This window comes from Clytia hemisphaerica, unplaced genomic scaffold (genome assembly GCF_902728285.1).
Source record: "Clytia hemisphaerica strain Z4C2 unplaced genomic scaffold, Clytia hemisphaerica genome assembly, whole genome shotgun sequence".
Taxonomy (NCBI): domain Eukaryota; kingdom Metazoa; phylum Cnidaria; class Hydrozoa; order Leptothecata; family Clytiidae; genus Clytia; species Clytia hemisphaerica.
Window position 1 is genome coordinate 315,258 of NW_027104448.1, and position 17,283 is coordinate 332,540.

At 35.1% G+C, this 17,283-nt stretch overlaps 1 protein-coding gene across 1 annotated transcript; it reads right to left on the reverse strand.

Moving 5' to 3' along the window:
* Window positions 1-673: 673 nt before the first annotated feature.
* LOC136821051 (isocitrate dehydrogenase [NAD] subunit alpha, mitochondrial-like) lies at window positions 674-16,463 on the reverse strand. Its single transcript, XM_067077284.1, has 12 exons — window positions 16,313-16,463; window positions 11,086-11,139; window positions 9,396-9,479; window positions 9,068-9,182; window positions 8,287-8,344; window positions 7,821-7,950; window positions 7,086-7,219; window positions 6,502-6,604; window positions 2,627-2,691; window positions 2,247-2,331; window positions 1,522-1,674; window positions 674-1,005 (listed from the first exon to the last, which is right to left on the reverse strand). The coding sequence occupies exons 1-12, from the start codon at window positions 16,364-16,366 to the stop codon at window positions 922-924; spliced, it is 1,119 nt and encodes a 372-aa protein (XP_066933385.1). The 5' UTR covers window positions 16,367-16,463; the 3' UTR covers window positions 674-921.
* Window positions 16,464-17,283: the final 820 nt, after the last annotated feature.

Genomic DNA, 17,283 nt, shown 5'->3' on the forward strand with positions numbered 1-17,283 from the left:
TCTTTCCCTTCTTTGAAGCCCTAACCTCTGTTTAAGATAATTAACTAATTAAATTAAAAGTTTGAGTTGATGACGTTTTGTAGCGGTTTTTTGAAGAAATCTTTGATGCTACGTCACTTTTTCTAATCACCAATTATCTCGAAGGAATGGCAAGACTTTCAGAAAAAATGTCCTTAAGTTGGTCAAGTCTTATTGTTAACCACCTCTGACAATTCAATAAAATGCTACAACCAATAGATAAAATGAAATCCTGAGGAACAAGCAAAAGTCATTTTGATTAAATTCATCCATACCTAAAACCAAAAAGTGTGGAAAACAAAAGCCTGAGTTTCGTCACAAAGAATATTCTTTGAAAATCTTTTTTTTTCAAGAACAGTAGCATTACAGTATCAAGCCATGAAACCTCTACTTTATATCTTAGAAGTGAAGGTGTTACACGTTTTTGATAAGAACGTCAAAAAGTTTTTGAGCTTTTTTGGTTCAAAGCCAAAAATTATGTCTAAAGTGTTGTTATTTTCAGTACTCTTTCTAGGTATTATCTTTTAAGAAATTGTATGTGTTAGAGTAAGCAAATCCTTAAGATGTTATTAAATGTTCTTGAATTTTAATCGTCGAAGCCTCTTATATACATTTTCTTATAATATTTGACAAATAGGTTTATTTTTGTTATTGTTAAAAATAATATTCATTGTTCATTTTTTGGTCATTTCAATTTTCACATTTTCATAATTATTCTAAAATTATACATTTTTAGGGTTTATACATTTTTGCAAAACTATACAATAAAACAACAAGGTCGGAATGGAAGTCAACTGGAAAAAATATACTAAGTGCAATCAAACAAAGGCATTCAAAAGAAAAGTGAAACTAAGTGCTTCAAAAGTGCTCAGCTCCAGATTTCCGTTTTGTGGCCTCGCTCTTTCATGAAGACTCTTCGATGTGTCGAATAATTTCATTCGTGTAATCTGTGCACGAGGATCGACCACCTAAATCACCAGTTGTCGCCTGGAGAAAAGAAATAAAATTATGATTGTTCAACAATTTGAATCTTCAAAGGTTCAAAGTTTTTTTTTTTTAAGAGCTACACTTACAACTTAATATGAGTTTAGTATAAAGGAAAAAGGGTCTTTCCCCATGGCGTTCTTTAGAAGATTGACCGTTTGAAAGTGCTCTATTTGGCTATTCTAGAAATTATTCTTGAATTCTTACAGAAAGATCAGAAAAATGCTCAAATTCTGAATTTTTTTCTTATTATATATTTTTATCATTGTTTGTCTATCCAGTTACCCCAATGTTGACGCGGCCATACTTTCAGTGCAGAGGCGGCCCTCAAAAACCTGATCCTGGAAAATCCAAGGGGCATTCCGACAAAAATCTTAGGGGCATCTTAAAAATTTACCAAAAAATCCGGGACAGCCCCTTAAGAAAAATGACCTCCGTAACATAGATTAAAAAAAAACCTTTCTAGGATAGCTCAATATTAGGTAATTAGAGCACTTTATAAAAAGAAAGTAGCCTTACTTTTCCTTCAGCGATTGTTTTGAAGCATGCGTTTTCGATGGTGTCGGCGTACGAGTTGAGTTTCATGTGCCGCAACATCATGACACCACTCAATAACAAAGCTGTTGGGTTGGCTTTGTCTTGTCCAGCAATGTCTGGAGCTGTACCATGCACCTGAAGAAATTAAAGAAACTGAATAATAGATCTAGAGATAAACGTACGTTTCAACTAACAATGGGAACGGAAATAATGCTTAGTCATCTGATCTTCGGAAAACAGACTGAAACTTTTATACTCCCTGAAAAGTCTGAAAGCTTTAAATTCTTAGACGTTTAAGATATGCTTGAGAACTTTTGAGAACTCAAAATATCAATTAAAATGCTGTATACCTTTTAAAGGGAGAAATTTTGGCGGGGACTTATTTTGGCGATTTTGGCAAAAATCCGCCAAATTTAAGTTCCCATCAAATGGACGTTTTTTCGTCATCTGCCAAACTAAATTCCTGTTAAATTTAATTTTCTGTTGCATTCCGCCAAATCAGATTCCCGCAAAATTTCTTCCTTTCAGGTATATAAACACATGGACGGGAATTTTCTAGTCCTATTCCAAGCAAACCCATAGTAAAAAAGTTCACAATTGATTTATCATAGAGCTTCGAAGACAAATGCTACAAAAACAAACTCGTTAAACTAAAGAAAAATAACAAAGAATCATTTGGTTGAAAGAATAAAACGAAAATGACTTACAGCTTCAAAGACGGCTACACCGTCCATACCGATATTTCCGGAGGGTGTCAGTCCAAGACCACCGATCAATCCAGCTCCAAGATCACTGTTAAAAGGAGGGAAATGCGAAATTGTGAAATTTTCGTTTTAACAACTTCAGCAGAAAAATAGATTGTACAAAATCACACGCCGCAGAAATAAAAGAGTAATCAGAGGAAGGAATGGAGAAATTAGTCTGTTAGAAATTCATGCCAAAAAGGAAAAAACACCCTCCACATTTTGCTTTCGTTTAGCCAACCTCCCCTCTTTTAGTGGAGTTAAAAATTTGAGTTATTCTGAGTTTATAAATTCTGGCTTGTTTCTAAATATTAAAACCTGCCAATTATTATTAGATAGTTTACCTTAAAATGTCACCATACAAGTTCGGCATAACTAATACATCATAAATTGAAGGGTCTTTTACCATCTAAAAAAGAAAACACAAATGGTATAAAATAATACATCATGCGCTCCATAGGATTGGTTCAACAAAAATCTGACTGGAATTTTTCTCGTATGTAAATCGACGAACGATTCACTGCCATAATGGAACGTTCGAATGTTTTTCTTTTTAATGATTTTCTTAATTACTTTGAGTCGTTAAAATAAAGTTCTTTGATAAACAACAAGACAGGCACGACGCAACGGGTACGGCAGGTACGGCGGCTGCCGTACCAGATTTTCACAAAAATACCCGAAGTTTTCCTCTTCGTCGGTAAAATCGCTATAAAATCGCTTAAATTTCCTCATTCGCCGTACCAGATATAAAAAGCTTCCGTCGTGCCTGCAAGAGCGATTAAAACAATCAAACTTTTAAAGCAAAATTTGAAAAAAGAAATTCTACTTTTGTATAATAGCCGTGGTATATTCGGAATTATTCAATGGCTGTTTTTGCCTACGGTTATATAATAATAAGAAATATGACAACCTAATAGTGATTTAAATAAAATACCTTATCGGGGAAAAAATGTCGGGGTTTTATTTAGTCGGTTTTTTTTTTCGTCGGAGAAAAATTTCGTCACCTACAGGCATTTTCGTCACTTTTCCCCGACCAAAATTTCAAATTCGTCACTTTTCCACGACAAAAATTTCAAATTTGTCACTTTCACCCGACGAAACTGTCCAAAAGAAATGGTTTCCTTCACTAGCTAGAAAATAGATCTTGTAATTTGACGTTTAAGGCACAAATTTCGGTAAATAAAGGTGTAAAAAATTTTGATTTGAATTTTAGTTATGGTATAAAAAATCGGGTACATGTTTTGGTCGGGTGATAAATGTCGGGGAAATATTTCGTTGGGAAAAATTTCGTCACCCCCTCAAAATTTTCGTCACTTTCCCCCGACATTTTTTTCCCCGATAAGGTAAAGGCTTTTTCATGAGAACCAGTCTTTTCTCCACTGTAACCTTGAATTAAGGCGAGTGTTCATCACTATTCTCTGCTATTCTGATACTTCGATGGTGTATTGGCGGCCGCCCGCGTTAATGCTATAAAGTCTGAATACGATGCTGGTACCTTTAGTAATCCAAGCTTTCCATAAGTTTCGCGACCTTCAAAGATAAGGGTATTGGACAAAGATTTCCATATTTGGTAAAATTATATCTTAACGTGACCGAGACCGGCAAATATGAAGAGCAAGTAGCCACATGAAAGGAGCCATTACTACGACTGTTTTAAGTAAGACAGCGCCCGCTTATCCATTTTATCACCGTGTTTTAACTTCCGAGTAGGTTAGTCTAGTCTTAAGCAGTGCTTTCATTTGCAACATTTTGAGTGATTCCGACAGGCGAGGTGACGTTCTTTGTCGCTGCAAGCCGTCGTACAATTCCCATAGCTTGCCTTCTGGCGTCACTGTTATATTTATAAAAGACAATGGTGTCCCAAAAACTGTTCGATATATTTAACATGACGGCGATGGACTCCAAATAAATGTAAGCATTAGGGTTTTCCAACAGTGCCGAATAATTGATAGAGTTTTCGAATTTCAGGAACAAACGCTTGGCTAAAAAGTACATGAGCCCAGGGCAAACTGTAATGAAATAAGTAGCTAGAATCAGAACGCACATTTTCAAAGCTTTTATTGAGCGACGTTTCGTTTGGTGACGTTGTCGTGTTTGCTCTTCCCGTGTGGGCGCTACAATTGTAACCGCAATTCGACAACACTGGCGCTTAACAAAGCGATACAACCATATGTTACTTGTCAAAAGTATGACGGCCCACAGATGAGCGATCAAAAATGCTAAGGTATAATAGACTTTTGTTGAAAACACTCTGCATATAGTGAAAAGAATTGTAGTCAGAACACTGACACATATAGCTGTGACGCCATGTTTGCGAGTCAATGTTTGATAGAAGAACGGTTTGTAAATGGAGATGAACCGAACACTCGACACCAAAAGAGTAAAATTCATAAGGAGGCTATAGAAAAAGTCTCTCGTAAAACTCATGCCGGTTTTCGGATCATAGTTAATGTTTAAAAGATACGTGATGTATGCACTGTTCATCAGACCGCCAAAAGTGTGTGATAGAAATAGCAAAGACATCAGTATGTTTATGTATGTTGATCGAAGGGATGGACAACGTAGTATGACAAGAGAGGTGAATAAAGTGACGGACGTTGATAATAGTATTTCGATTGCAAAGATGGTGAAGATGATGATCATAGACCAGTGCATGGCTTCGCGAACGCAAATATTTCCGCGTTCCTGTCGGACATAAGTTTTGTTCGTAAAATTCCAACTATCGTTTTAGCGAAGTTTATAATGAAATGATGCTTGTGTATAACAAAGTTTGCTGTTCTTGAAACGACAATGCGACGTCTAATTCAAATATCTTCCGTAGTGGTCAGTAGTTTTGTTCGTGAAATTTAAAATATAGTTGTTAAGATTCATAGAATTAACGCCAAGTACAGTATACCAAATTTCTTTATTCTCGAAACGACGACGCACCATCTAGAACTGAAACATCTTCGCCTGATACACAGTTAGATATCCACTTTTATATCGACAGTTGCGAGGTTAACAAAGAACGTCCATGGCAATCAAATTACTGGTCTCATAACAAGGCAAATGCAATTCGTGCTGTTAGTCATAGCATGATCTTTCATACGGAAATATCCGTAAACATTGTTTAACATACGAAACTGATGGCAAACGTCCGGTGTTTTTCGGGTGTTTCCGTATAAATAATTACTTCATAAATGTCAAGAATACAATACTTTCGACAGTTTAATTTTTTTTTATTCAAAAGGAATAGTAGCGCCTCTTTCAAAAATATCTCTTGATATGTCTATGTGGGTGAAAATAAAGAATATTCTGTTTGAAAATATCACTTTCGCATAGCGTGGAAACGGACAGACAAGTGCAATAAAGGAAATTACTTTTCTGGTAAAAAAATCAAAAGATTTTTCTTACTTTGTGCAATTTCATGCGATCGTTAAAATTTCAAAGTATCTTTCGAATAGAAACGGCTTGGAAAGGCCTTTTTTGAAAATGATATCAATTATTGTCATTATAGTATTTTATTTCCATTTCGTCGAGAAGTAGTAAAATATTAATGAGAAGTCAAAATGAGGACGAAACATGTGTCTGCGGATAGAAGTCAAAATGAGAAAAACACGTTTGGAAAACTCCTTTTTTCCCCCGAGGAATTGAACAAAATCCAATCATAGTTCATGACATGATAAAGGTCATGCGTCCTGGGAGTGACATTGAGTTTTCCTAAACCTCGCACAACACATGTCCCCTGTCCATCAAACTCATTTAAGACTAGGGGTCACCGGGCTACTTTGAAGAACGATGACATTTTCAGTTTTAACGTCCATCTTTTAAATTTCTTTTTGAGAAACAGCAGCGACGACATAATTTCTGATTGGTAGCCACTAAACTTTATATATCTTGAACACAGTTTCTCGATCCCGGTCAGCCAAAATCATTAATCGGAGTTTTTTTAAATGGTACCCTAATGGTAGCACTTCTCAGTGTTGGTTGAACAACTTTTAAACGGAAAATTTCATTACAAATTCAACATCGAGTAGTGCTACCAAGGGTACCACTTTTCTCATAACTCCAATCAAAGATGGTGAATATAGCTTGGTCCAGGATATATAAAGGTCAGTGGTAGTAGCTGCAGAAAAATTGAAGTCGCAATAACTGGTTGTATAAAGTAACTGGGTACCCTATTGGCACATGTGAAAGGTGAAATGAGAGTTGTATCTACTAAATGAAGATGGGGACTCACGTTTAAACAGGTAGTATCGAGGAAGACCTCGTTGTATTGGATATCGGGATTTCTTTCACTAGCTTCGCGGCAACATTGCAAGAATAAACCATCTGATAGTCTCCTGCAAGTGAATAAATTAAAAGAATCATTTTATAAGAATGAATCACATACAGCCAATTGTTGGGTAAACATGCCTTATGTTTTAAAGTAATCTATTTTCGTGTCTCTGAGTGTCTGTCGAAAAAGTCCGTAAAATAGTAATTCCACATACAACATTTATAAAAAAAGATGCGCAAAGCTCTAGAAAAATTTTGATAAGCTTCTCCACAAAAAAAAAGATCTAATTTCTTTCCTCCACTCAGCAAAATATGCTAAACTATGTCGAGCTATAAAGCCTCGCTTCAGCCCCTAGTTTGAAATATTTAGCCAAGTTAGTCTAGTATCTTTCACTACAATCGTACGCAAGATTGATTTAAGGTTTCCAGTTTAAGATCTTTGCATGAAAAAGATCAAAATAAGTCATTACACATACTTCAAAATAAGTGAACAATCACATTGATTTTTAGACGTCTCCTTTTAACCGAAATAATCCATTTTCTTACATGATATTAGCTTTGTGTACTGTCGTTACTGACGTCCTGTTATTTGAGCGAGCATAGTCGAAAGCATAGTTTGCGATACGTTCTGAAGCTTGCCTGGTGATCAGTTTGATACTCTGAACAACTCCATCTACAACCTGGTGAAAAAGATGATGAACGAAATAGCATTATCTGATAACCATTCCATTTTAAAACCATACAGGACGAGCATTTCCAGGGAGGAAACTGAGAGGAATTTTCAGGGGGCAAAAGACTGGTTTCAGTTCACTAACATCACTCATCCAACACATCACTTAAGGTATGAAAAGAATTTTTCCTAAGAGTTTATTTGCAAACTTTGCCATTTTTCAGGGGGTATACACATTTCAAATAATAATTTTGACTTAAAAAGATTGGGGGGGGGGGCTCTGTGGATTTTAATAAAACAGCCCAATGTCTACATTCCACTGATCTAAAATCCTCTAACATAAGACATAGTATGAATAAGTCTATGTTATTGAGGTAAAGACTCCAAATAAGTAAGATCTAGATCCTGGAGGGTGAAATCTTGACTATGGAGCTATAGGTGACCCGTTTTAAAGTGTTTTCCTGTGTGATACCCCCTAGTTTAAAAAACGCCATTCTTCCTAGAATCTAACCCTTTGTTTATAATTATAACAGGGGTCAATTCCTGGGCTTTTTTGTGCGCATCAGAAAAAATGGGAAAAATGTATAACCTAATGATATTAAATCTCTTACCATGTGTTCAATACCACTGTATTCTCCTTCAGTGTTTTCACGAATGGTCACAATGTTGACGTCATCATATGCTGTTTTGTAACCTTCTATTGAACGACAAGGACGTACGTTCGCAAACAAATTGAATGTTCTATAAAAAAAAGAAGAACAGTATTAAAATCTTGAAAAATAGTTAATAAGAAGTCGTAGTTTTCAATTACACAAAAATGATCCTAGCATGCCCCAATTCTATTTCTAATGGCAGACATAATATTTTGCCTAAGATTGCGTGTACTATTTTTCCAATTATGAAATTATTTTCCAAGAATTGTAAAAGATCGATTATAGAAAATTACCATTAGAAAAAGATAAAAAGATGATCACAAAAAATACTTTGTCAAAATATAATTCACCAGTTATTTGTCACAGTATTATAAAACACATGTAATTTCAATTATCTTTTGACCTCGAGAAAAATATGTACTACCTTCTAAGAGTAAGATTCAGAGAAACGTGACCTTTTCCAATAGGTGTCCCAAGGGGTCCTAGAAGAAAAGACAAAAGACATGTTTTAAATCACGAGACTGAAAAATTCATTTTTGAAATACTTTTCATATCATTTCAGATAAAAAGCAGGAATCCAAAATTCATGTTAGGGTATAACCTACTTAGTAAAACTTAAAAAGTGGCCTAGTAAAGTTTTACTCTTTTATTAAACTAAAAGCAATGCCATAGTTTCTAGCCCCCTACATTTAGGGGGGGGGTCTTGGGTTTTGATGAACCAAAAGCAAGGGGGTGTTAAAAGTATGACTTTCATAAGGGGGGTTGCCAGTTAAGGGGGGGGGGGGTCTTCTTAGATAAGGGGGGGGTCTTCCTTGAATTATGCAAAATTTCAACTTTTTTCTTTTCCAATAAAGTTTGCGTGCGGCACTGTTAATTTTTTTTCTTTCCTTCTTTATTGAAGTCACTGCATTGTAATTTGATTTTCTAAGGGGGGGGGGGTGTGAAATTTTAAATGAATTTCCTAAGGGGGGTCTTAGCTAAGGGGGGGGGGGGTCTTGACCCCTCTAGAAACTATGACTGCAATGAGAAAAAAGAACCTTCAAGCCATTTTTCATGTCCTTTAAACGTCCGGTTATCAGACGCTGCCCCTCTTGAAATTACTAAAATATTGGTAAAAACAGCCTTTTTAGTAGAAAAACACTAGAAAAAGTGCCCTTTTTAGCCACCAACGGACGCTGCCTTGCCTTTCTAAAATATGGCCTGACCTTTCAATCCTATTTTATTTCTATTGACTGATTCGATGGCTTCAGCAGGAATCTGTGTTTTTCCATCCAAACCGACAACTGGTGTGACATCAACTGGCTCAAACTCTATTGGTGCCTAGAAAAAAAGAGCCAAACTCAAAAAATAAGATGACCATGTTTGTGATGTGGTATTCCTCGCAAGGTGTGTCTTTCATACCAAGATCTAGCCAGTATAAATCAATCTTTCAATTCTTTTAAGTGGAATTCTTGATCCATGTATGTAAGGGTTAATAAGACTTTAAAAATTGATATTTACAAAGACATGTTTGTTTGATAATAGTTTACTTACTTGAGCAGCTTCAAAGATGCGCTCGACAGACCGGGAGATTTCTGGTCCAATGCCATCACCAGGAATAAGTGTGACTTTTTGTTTCTATAAATATGAAATAAAACTAAAGATCGATATGGCATAATTTGGTCAAAAACAGAAAGGTTTACTACAGAATAACTGTAAAAGCAAATGTTTTCATGAGACAGGCAAAGTTCAAAGAAGAACAAGTGATACTTTTATGGACCTACCTGGTTATCAAACTAATCAATGAACATTGAAACAATGAAACACGTAAGACAAAACTGGTCAAAATACAAAAAAATAAAATAAAATAAAAGCATATATATTGAGAGAAACTATCAACACTATTGAAAAAGACTTTTGAAAAAGATATAAAAAATCAAACCATCGCGCTCTACTGTGACATTTTCTTCTTTTAGAATAAATAATAATAAAAATAATAATTTGGCTAAGAACATTGATCTATGCTTATAAATAGTGATTCTTATAGATAAAGATTCGTTTTTCAGCCAAAAAATAAAAAGTGTTTCTAGAAATTCAAACCATTGCCTTCCACCGTGACATTTTCATCTTAAACTAATAAAAATAATAATATGGCTAAGAACATTGATGTATGCTTATTAATAGTGATTCTTATAGATAAGCATGCGTTTTTTGAGCCAACAAAATTTTTTTGCAAACATCTGCTTGAGCCATCTTTTACCTATGATGGTACCCTACTTTCATGCACAAAATCAGAATAAATTAATGATCCAATTTTTCACAAAGTCCAAAAAACCTGTTTTTTAGCCGTTTTTTTGGCCCAAATTTGCCCAAATTTTTTTTTCTAAAATCAGGCTTCGTCACATTTTGTCGCAAAATGTCTTACAATAGATTAAATTTTCACAAAAAAATATTACACTTTGAATTTTTTGACATCATGCTAAAAATGGTAGTTGACGATCTACCCTAATTGTAAGACATTGAGCGCCATTTTTAACCTCCTAGAGGTCATTTAGCATGAAAACTCAATTTCTAGGGCGCCATTATGGATTTATAGGAAATTTTTGAAAACTCAAGTTTGATTTTTCCTGGAGCTTTCTCTGAAGTGTTTCATTGCTGAAAATTTCAAGTGTGTACCTTAAAAAGTTTAAAAGTTGTGGGTCCTCAAAAATGCCGCTTTCATGCATTTTGCTACCCAGAATCGGAGAAAATCAGCCTTTTTAGCCTAAAATTGAAACATTGAGCGATCTCGCTGGGGTTATTTTGTCTTTTTGAGTTAGATATTAGTACAAGACACCATTTAGAAACCATTTTGACCCTTTCCTGGCCTTTTATAGTCTTAAAATGGGCAAAAAATGCCATTTTTACTCATTTTTCGCTTTAGTGCGAATCAAAGACCCCCCTGGGGAATGCTGGATTTTTTACCTAGGAGGTTAAAAATTGCGCAAAATGTCTTACAATAGATTAAATTTTCACAAAAAAATATTACACTTTGAATTTTTTGATTTTGCCATTTGACGATCTACCCTAATTTTGGCCACAACCATTTTGCACCTTTGTACCAAAAATCAAAAGATTCCTATGATTCAATCCTGAGAAAAGTTGGTAACGAACGGACGAACAAACGAACACAGGTTAATTTATAGGACCTCCACCCCACCGGGGTAGGTCCAAAAACATAAACAGAATAGAGCGATATACTTACACCAGAATCACTGTAATTTCTTTGAAAACCGCCAGCAAGTAATCGTACTGGATTCTAAGGAGAAAAAAATGAGAGGACATTCAAAAAATACAATCCAACTAAATATTACATAAAAAAGTTAGGGTAGAGCAGAAAACGTCAGCCAAAGTAATTAAATATAAGAGATGTGCAAATGTGCAAGAGACCCTTTTTATGAAATGAAATAATTTAATCAAATGAAAATGAGCCTTTTCCTAATAGTTCCAACTTTGACCACATTTAGAGGTTCAATTAATACAGATCACATTTCTCTTAGTGGTTTAAGGTTGATCTTAAACAGAAATCAGACTAGAAATTCGAAGTTTGAGCATTTCTTAGCCGTTCTTAAACTATTATGTAATAGAGGCATGGGGTTCGAAACTAATGCTAGCTAGCTCCTTAATAATAGCTTTAAACATGGAATCTTCAAAACTTTTACATTGAAAGTAAGCTGTCATGAAAACATAAAAATTGAACTTCAAAACGGAATTAGGAGGGTCAGTCAAAATTTCAAACTCATTGCAAAATGTCAAACCAAGTTGAATGAAAAACCCTTATCATCAGAAAAATTTAGGGTTCACTTAAATCTTTAAACCTTGAGTAGTTTTTTAGATATTCCATTATGAGAACTCGAGCTAATCATTTTTTTCTCAGGTGTTCAAAGGGAAAACGAAAGTAATATATCTTCTTCGAAGGAAGAACATCAGAAAAAAACCCATTGACCAAAAGATGTATTTTGTGGTTGAGAATCGATCCTGTAAAGATGAAAAGATTTTGGCAATGCGTTTTTTTAGGAACCCTGAAAAACTCTAACTCTGATCTTCCTTTAAGGTAGGGAGGTCTAAACTCGCGCCTGCGGCAGTAACAAAAACAGGATTTTTGAAAAAAAATCTTCAAACTTGCATAACTCCAGGAAAGAAAAGTTTTTAGAACAAATGTTTTTTCTAACTTCAAGAGAATTTATTTAGCTTTCTTTTGCAAAAAAAATTATATGTCTTTTCATTCTTTCAAAATTTGAAAATGAGCACTCAAAGGTGCGCTTTTTTCAAACTTCTTGACATCTTGTTCACGGCACTGAAATTTTATTTTTATTTTACCGGGGGTTATTAAAATCAAAAGCCCTAGCCACCGGAGACAGCTATTAGCCTGACTTTTTTTGCATTTTCCATTGTAATAGTTAAGCTTTCAAAACATACCACGTTTGTTGACTAGAGCATCCTACTTTTTTCAGGAAGTTGAAATATGCACTTAAAATGCAATTTTTTACTTTAAATTTACACTTTTTTTAAACCAATGTTAATATTTTAACAAGAATAAGGTTTGTATTTTTCAAAAAATAATGGGGGTCAGCTTGCTAGGGGGGGTTATCCCTCTTGAAAAAAAATTTTCCCTGCCGGAAGATTTAAAAATAAATTTATCAAGAATTTGCATGCAAAATTTCTTTGATATTTTGCTTTTTGAAGGTGGGGGCTATGTTTCTAGAATTTAGCCGGGGGCTATTTTCCTTAACCCCCCCCCCTGAAAAATGCTGGGGGCTGGACCCCTCTGCACACTATGAAAACACTCTCGGCCCATACTTCCTGCGCAGATTCTTTTGTAAAACACTTTCCATTTCAGTGCCATGCAGATGTTGAAAGATGGCGGAAACATGTTTAAAAACATGAGGCAGAATTTGGCTGTTTTGGGACATTCCAATTTGTGTTACACTTTTATCAATAAAATTCAGTCATGTATGATGTAAAATTTCATTTTCTCACGACCTTTCAAAAATTAAATTCTCTTTCCAGTCTTATACCGGGTGACCCACGAAAAAGTTCAGACGTTTCCCGACATCTTGAGGCCAAACAAATGTCCCAAAGTGCTTGGAGTTTTGATATTTAGAAAGTAGATATCCTAACTTAAAATTTGAGCTATCACTTTTTAAATTTGACCAACTTGTTCTCTACTTATGAGCTTTTAAAGTCAAAATTCACTTTTAGGAAAGTGTAAAAAACACGTAAAAAAGAGGTATCAAATTTATGCAATCAATTAGAAAATCACTTACAAATTGACCTATTTAACGAGTTTTATGACATTAATAATTAATAAAAACACCTTTAAAAGTAATTTTTGCTTAAAACAAGACTAGTTTTTATAAAAATTGGCGCTTTTGTAGATTTTTACGTGTTTTTTGACTTTAAAAGCTCATAAGTAGAGAACAAATCGGTCAAATTTAAAAAGTGATAGCTCAAATTTTAAGTTAGGATATTTACTTTCTAAATATCTAAACTCCAAGCACTTTGAAACATTTGTTCGGCATCAAGACGTCGAGAAATGTCTGAACTTTTGGGGTCACCCGGTACAAGTATAAGTAATTTAATAATCAATAGCAAAGAAATGATAAAATTGTACTGTCAACTGCTCTAACTTAGGAGGATTGGTATATGGCCTGTATATTTTCACTTACTGTTAAATCTCTTTGACAACAAATTTGTTATGATAACTCCACCAAGTTTATCAACCATACTTTCTGTCATGACATGCCACGATAACTTTCACTGATAGCGCGCACTTTTTAACTTTTTTGTTTCATTCAAAATGACCGAATGCCGTTTGGAGAATTAGAGAACGCCCAAACGGGGGCCGTTTATTTGGAACCTAAGAGTAACTGCCTATTGCACGATGGGATTAACAAATAACGAGTGTGTAACTTGCCGCGCAAGTGACGTCAAACACTCCATCGTATTGCCACTAATTTGGTCTTCTTCGTTTGTGTTCCACTATGGATTTTTTTCATATTTCAATTTAAAAGCTTACTCGTTGCGAAAAAGAAATCATGTATTTTTTAATACCCCGTTCATTAACTCAAATCAAATGACTTTGGAGGTTTGGTGAAATAGTAGATAGTAGCCGAATTGCCGTCCCATGTTTTGTCAGAATAGCAATGTAGCTGGAACCTCGATATTCCAGGATTAGAAAAAGCTATACCTGTTATCTTTTTTCTTTAAAGAATCAACGAGCCATCAACTTCGATAAATTACACACATTTCCTCAGAAACTTTTAAAATTACCTACCATTATGACTTTCTTGAAGCCGTTCCGAAATTAACCAATCAGGTTATGCATCGGAATTCCTATGGGAGTTCTTTTCCGAGATTTGTAAAATAGCTAAGTCGTCAAAAAAACTTTTCCCGGGGGTTTGAGGAAAAAAACAGAACTGCTATCATTTGTTTTTTATTTAACCATATATTTAAATTTGCGCTCTAAAATACTTAAATAAATGAGTTAACAATATTCAATACACTCTTTGTATCTCTCAGAAAATAAACACAAGTACAGAACGACATAGTTTATCATTTGGCATACCCCCGTATTTGTACCATTCTATCGTGGGTGCAAAATAGGGCGGAAACTAAGTAGCACCCTCAGTGCAAGATTACCGCCTCATCTTTATTCGCCCGCGCGAGAACACGAGGTAATCAATTTTTTCTCGCGCTCTCAAGGGGAAAAGGAAAGTGATCGATATTATTTGAAGGAAAAACGTCAGAAACAAACCAAAGACCAACAGATGTATTTTGTTGTTGACAATCGATCCTGTGAAGATGAAAAAATTTCTGCTATGCGTTTTTTTCGGAGCGCTGAAAAACTCTAATTTCGATCTTTCCTTAAGGTAAAGAGGTTGCGAGATTTGGGTTAGCGGGGCAAAATTCGCTGAAAAGCTGGTAAAATTGTAATCCTCAAAAATCGAAGTTCCAGCATCACTGACAGTTAGTCACACTACAGGATGTATTTGCAACAACAAGGATGAGAGTTGCCTGAATCAAGTTCGCAAGACAATTAATTAAAACTTGAAAGTTTGAAACAAAATAAAACGTGCAGCAGCCAAAATCAACCAACCAAAATTTGTCATTCAATTCCCGAGACAGCGCTTTTATTTTTAAGGCCTAGTTTATACGCTAAAGTAAAAACAATTCCGCACATGTAAATTATGGGTCATTGTTTGAGGTCCGACAAAATTTCTGGGAAATAGCCAATCCGGCGGTGCACGGATCTAGGTGGGTTCCCCCTCACCCGTAGATCTTTTTCTTGGGAAGTTGATCTTCAAATTAGTTTTCAAGGTTGGCTTGGCTCAAATTTTTTCATCTATGGCTCAAATTTTAGGCAATTTCTCGAAGTTTTTGAAAATGTTAATTTCATTAAAAAGCGCCGGGTTATTTTTTCATGAATCCCTTTAGAAGTTTTGGGGCGCATTTTTTTGCTTGAGAGTCAAGTAAACGATATAGCGCACTCGCAGCATTAATCTTTGATACACATTTTGGCGGGAAGCTAGTGTGACTAACTGTTAGCGAGGAAAAATAGCTAAAAAGCTGGTAAAATCGTAATCCTGGAATATCAAAGTTCCATCTAAACTGAATGGTATAAGCTAATAAAAAAGTTAATGACCCCTGCCTACGGCTCGCCATACAGAAAAATACTCTTCTTGCCCCAAGCTTCCCACGCATATTTTTTTTGTGAAACACTATTGATTTTAATAGTGCCGTCATGGAGATGTTACAAGATGGCGCGAGGCTTTTGTACAGAATCTTAAAAAAATAGAGCTCCAAAATGTAATCTAAAAAACTACTAAAGGTTGAACGATAATCGTGACCCCTAAAACTTTGCTATTTGCTATTCATCTGGATCGTCCAGTCCAGGCTTTTTAGCAAAAAATCATGATAGGCACCTCTCCTGAAACAAGAACCTGCCAGTCAACTAAAATTTGGAGTACTGTAGCTGTTTGTTACTCTAAACTGCAAAGTTTCTAATCTAAAATTCATTTCATTGCAGTGATAGTAGTGTTTCATAGCCTTCCATCTGTCACCTACGGTCTAAGTTTACAACCCGGGGGGGGTACTACCCTTGTCGACCGACGGGGGTGCTCCGCCGAGGTTCGAAAAATGGACCCTACGTGGGACTCGAAATTTGCGAAAAAGTGACCCTGAATGGGACTGAAATTCCAAAATTTTCTCAAATTTTCTACTTTTTCCCCAAATTTTCCAAAAATAGGCACCCTACGAGGGACTGATTTTTCTATTTTGGTGTTTTTGCGACCCTACCAGGGACTCGTGGAGGTTAAAAAAGGTACCCTGACCAGCGGAGCATCCCCGTAACCCATTTTGCCCTAGTACCCCCCCCGGGGTTTACAAGCCTTTAAAGAACACAATTCAAATAAAAAATACGATCAACTTACATTTCCTTGCTTTCCCAATGTCTGTCGAAGAAGTTGAGTACATTTTGAAGCCATTTTGTGTCAAAATTAATTCAAGTTTCCTCAACAACTTTGCTTCTTTCTGACCTGAATTCGGTTGCGAAAAAAAATGACAGTAGCGCTTTCTGCGCAAGTGTTCAAGAAAGCTTTTGGGGTGCCAAAATCGACAAAAAAAGAATTTACTGATTCGGCAATTTGAAAAAGTCTTTTGCAGGGCGCTTTTTTTTTTATAAGAATGGTGTAAATCCATTTCATCATGGATATTCTTAACTTACTATAACTTTTTTGGGAAAATCATATCCTAAAATATTCTTACAACATATTCTTAGGTTAGGTTATTCAGACTACAGTATGTGGCCCCCAAAACGACGATCAAATTTGAAATTTCTCTCAAATCTAGAGGAAAAGAGATTTTACAAAAATTTTTGCTGCATGAAAACCTTTAACATCTCTACTTTATTTCCTGGAAGTTCTTTTTCAAAATTTTCAATTTCAACAATATTTTTCAATCGCTTAAAGATAGGTAGCTTTTTTCTAATGGCCCCCAAAACGGAGGTTTGAAATTTTAGCGATTTCTTGAGATATCTTTGAGATATGAATACAAAATTTTGACCATTGTTTTGAAATATTATTTAGAGGGTTTTGGGCATAAATTTATTTGATAAAATTTTTACAGTATACCCCTGGTTGTCGAAATGCAGGTTTGAGGCCCCCAAAACGGAGGTGTAGTTAAAATCTCAAATTATTAAGCCCAGTGGTAATAGGGGGAAAAACTATGAACATATTTGTGTTTTCCCTTAAATTTACGACCCAATGGATGTAAAATTTTTGATTTTTATGAAATATTTCAAGATTTTCGATATTGCAAAGTCCAAACTGAAAAATTAGAAATTTTCAAAATGACAGTTTGATTTAACAACGTCTTAATTAAGTTTTTGAAAACAAATCTCTTT

Bases quoted from the DNA above. Each gene is read 5' to 3' on its own strand.
- LOC136821051 (XM_067077284.1), bottom strand. From the start codon at position 16,366: ATGGCTTCAAAATGTACTCAACTTCTTCGACAGACATTGGGAAAGCAA. The intron at 2,692-6,501 runs GTGAGTCCCCAT...TTTCTTTTTTAG, and splicing joins TCGATACTACCTGTTTAAAC to ATGGTAAAAGACCCTTCAAT. The intron at 2,332-2,626 runs GTAAACTATCTA...TCCTTTTAACAG, and splicing joins TTGTATGGTGACATTTTAAG to TGATCTTGGAGCTGGATTGA.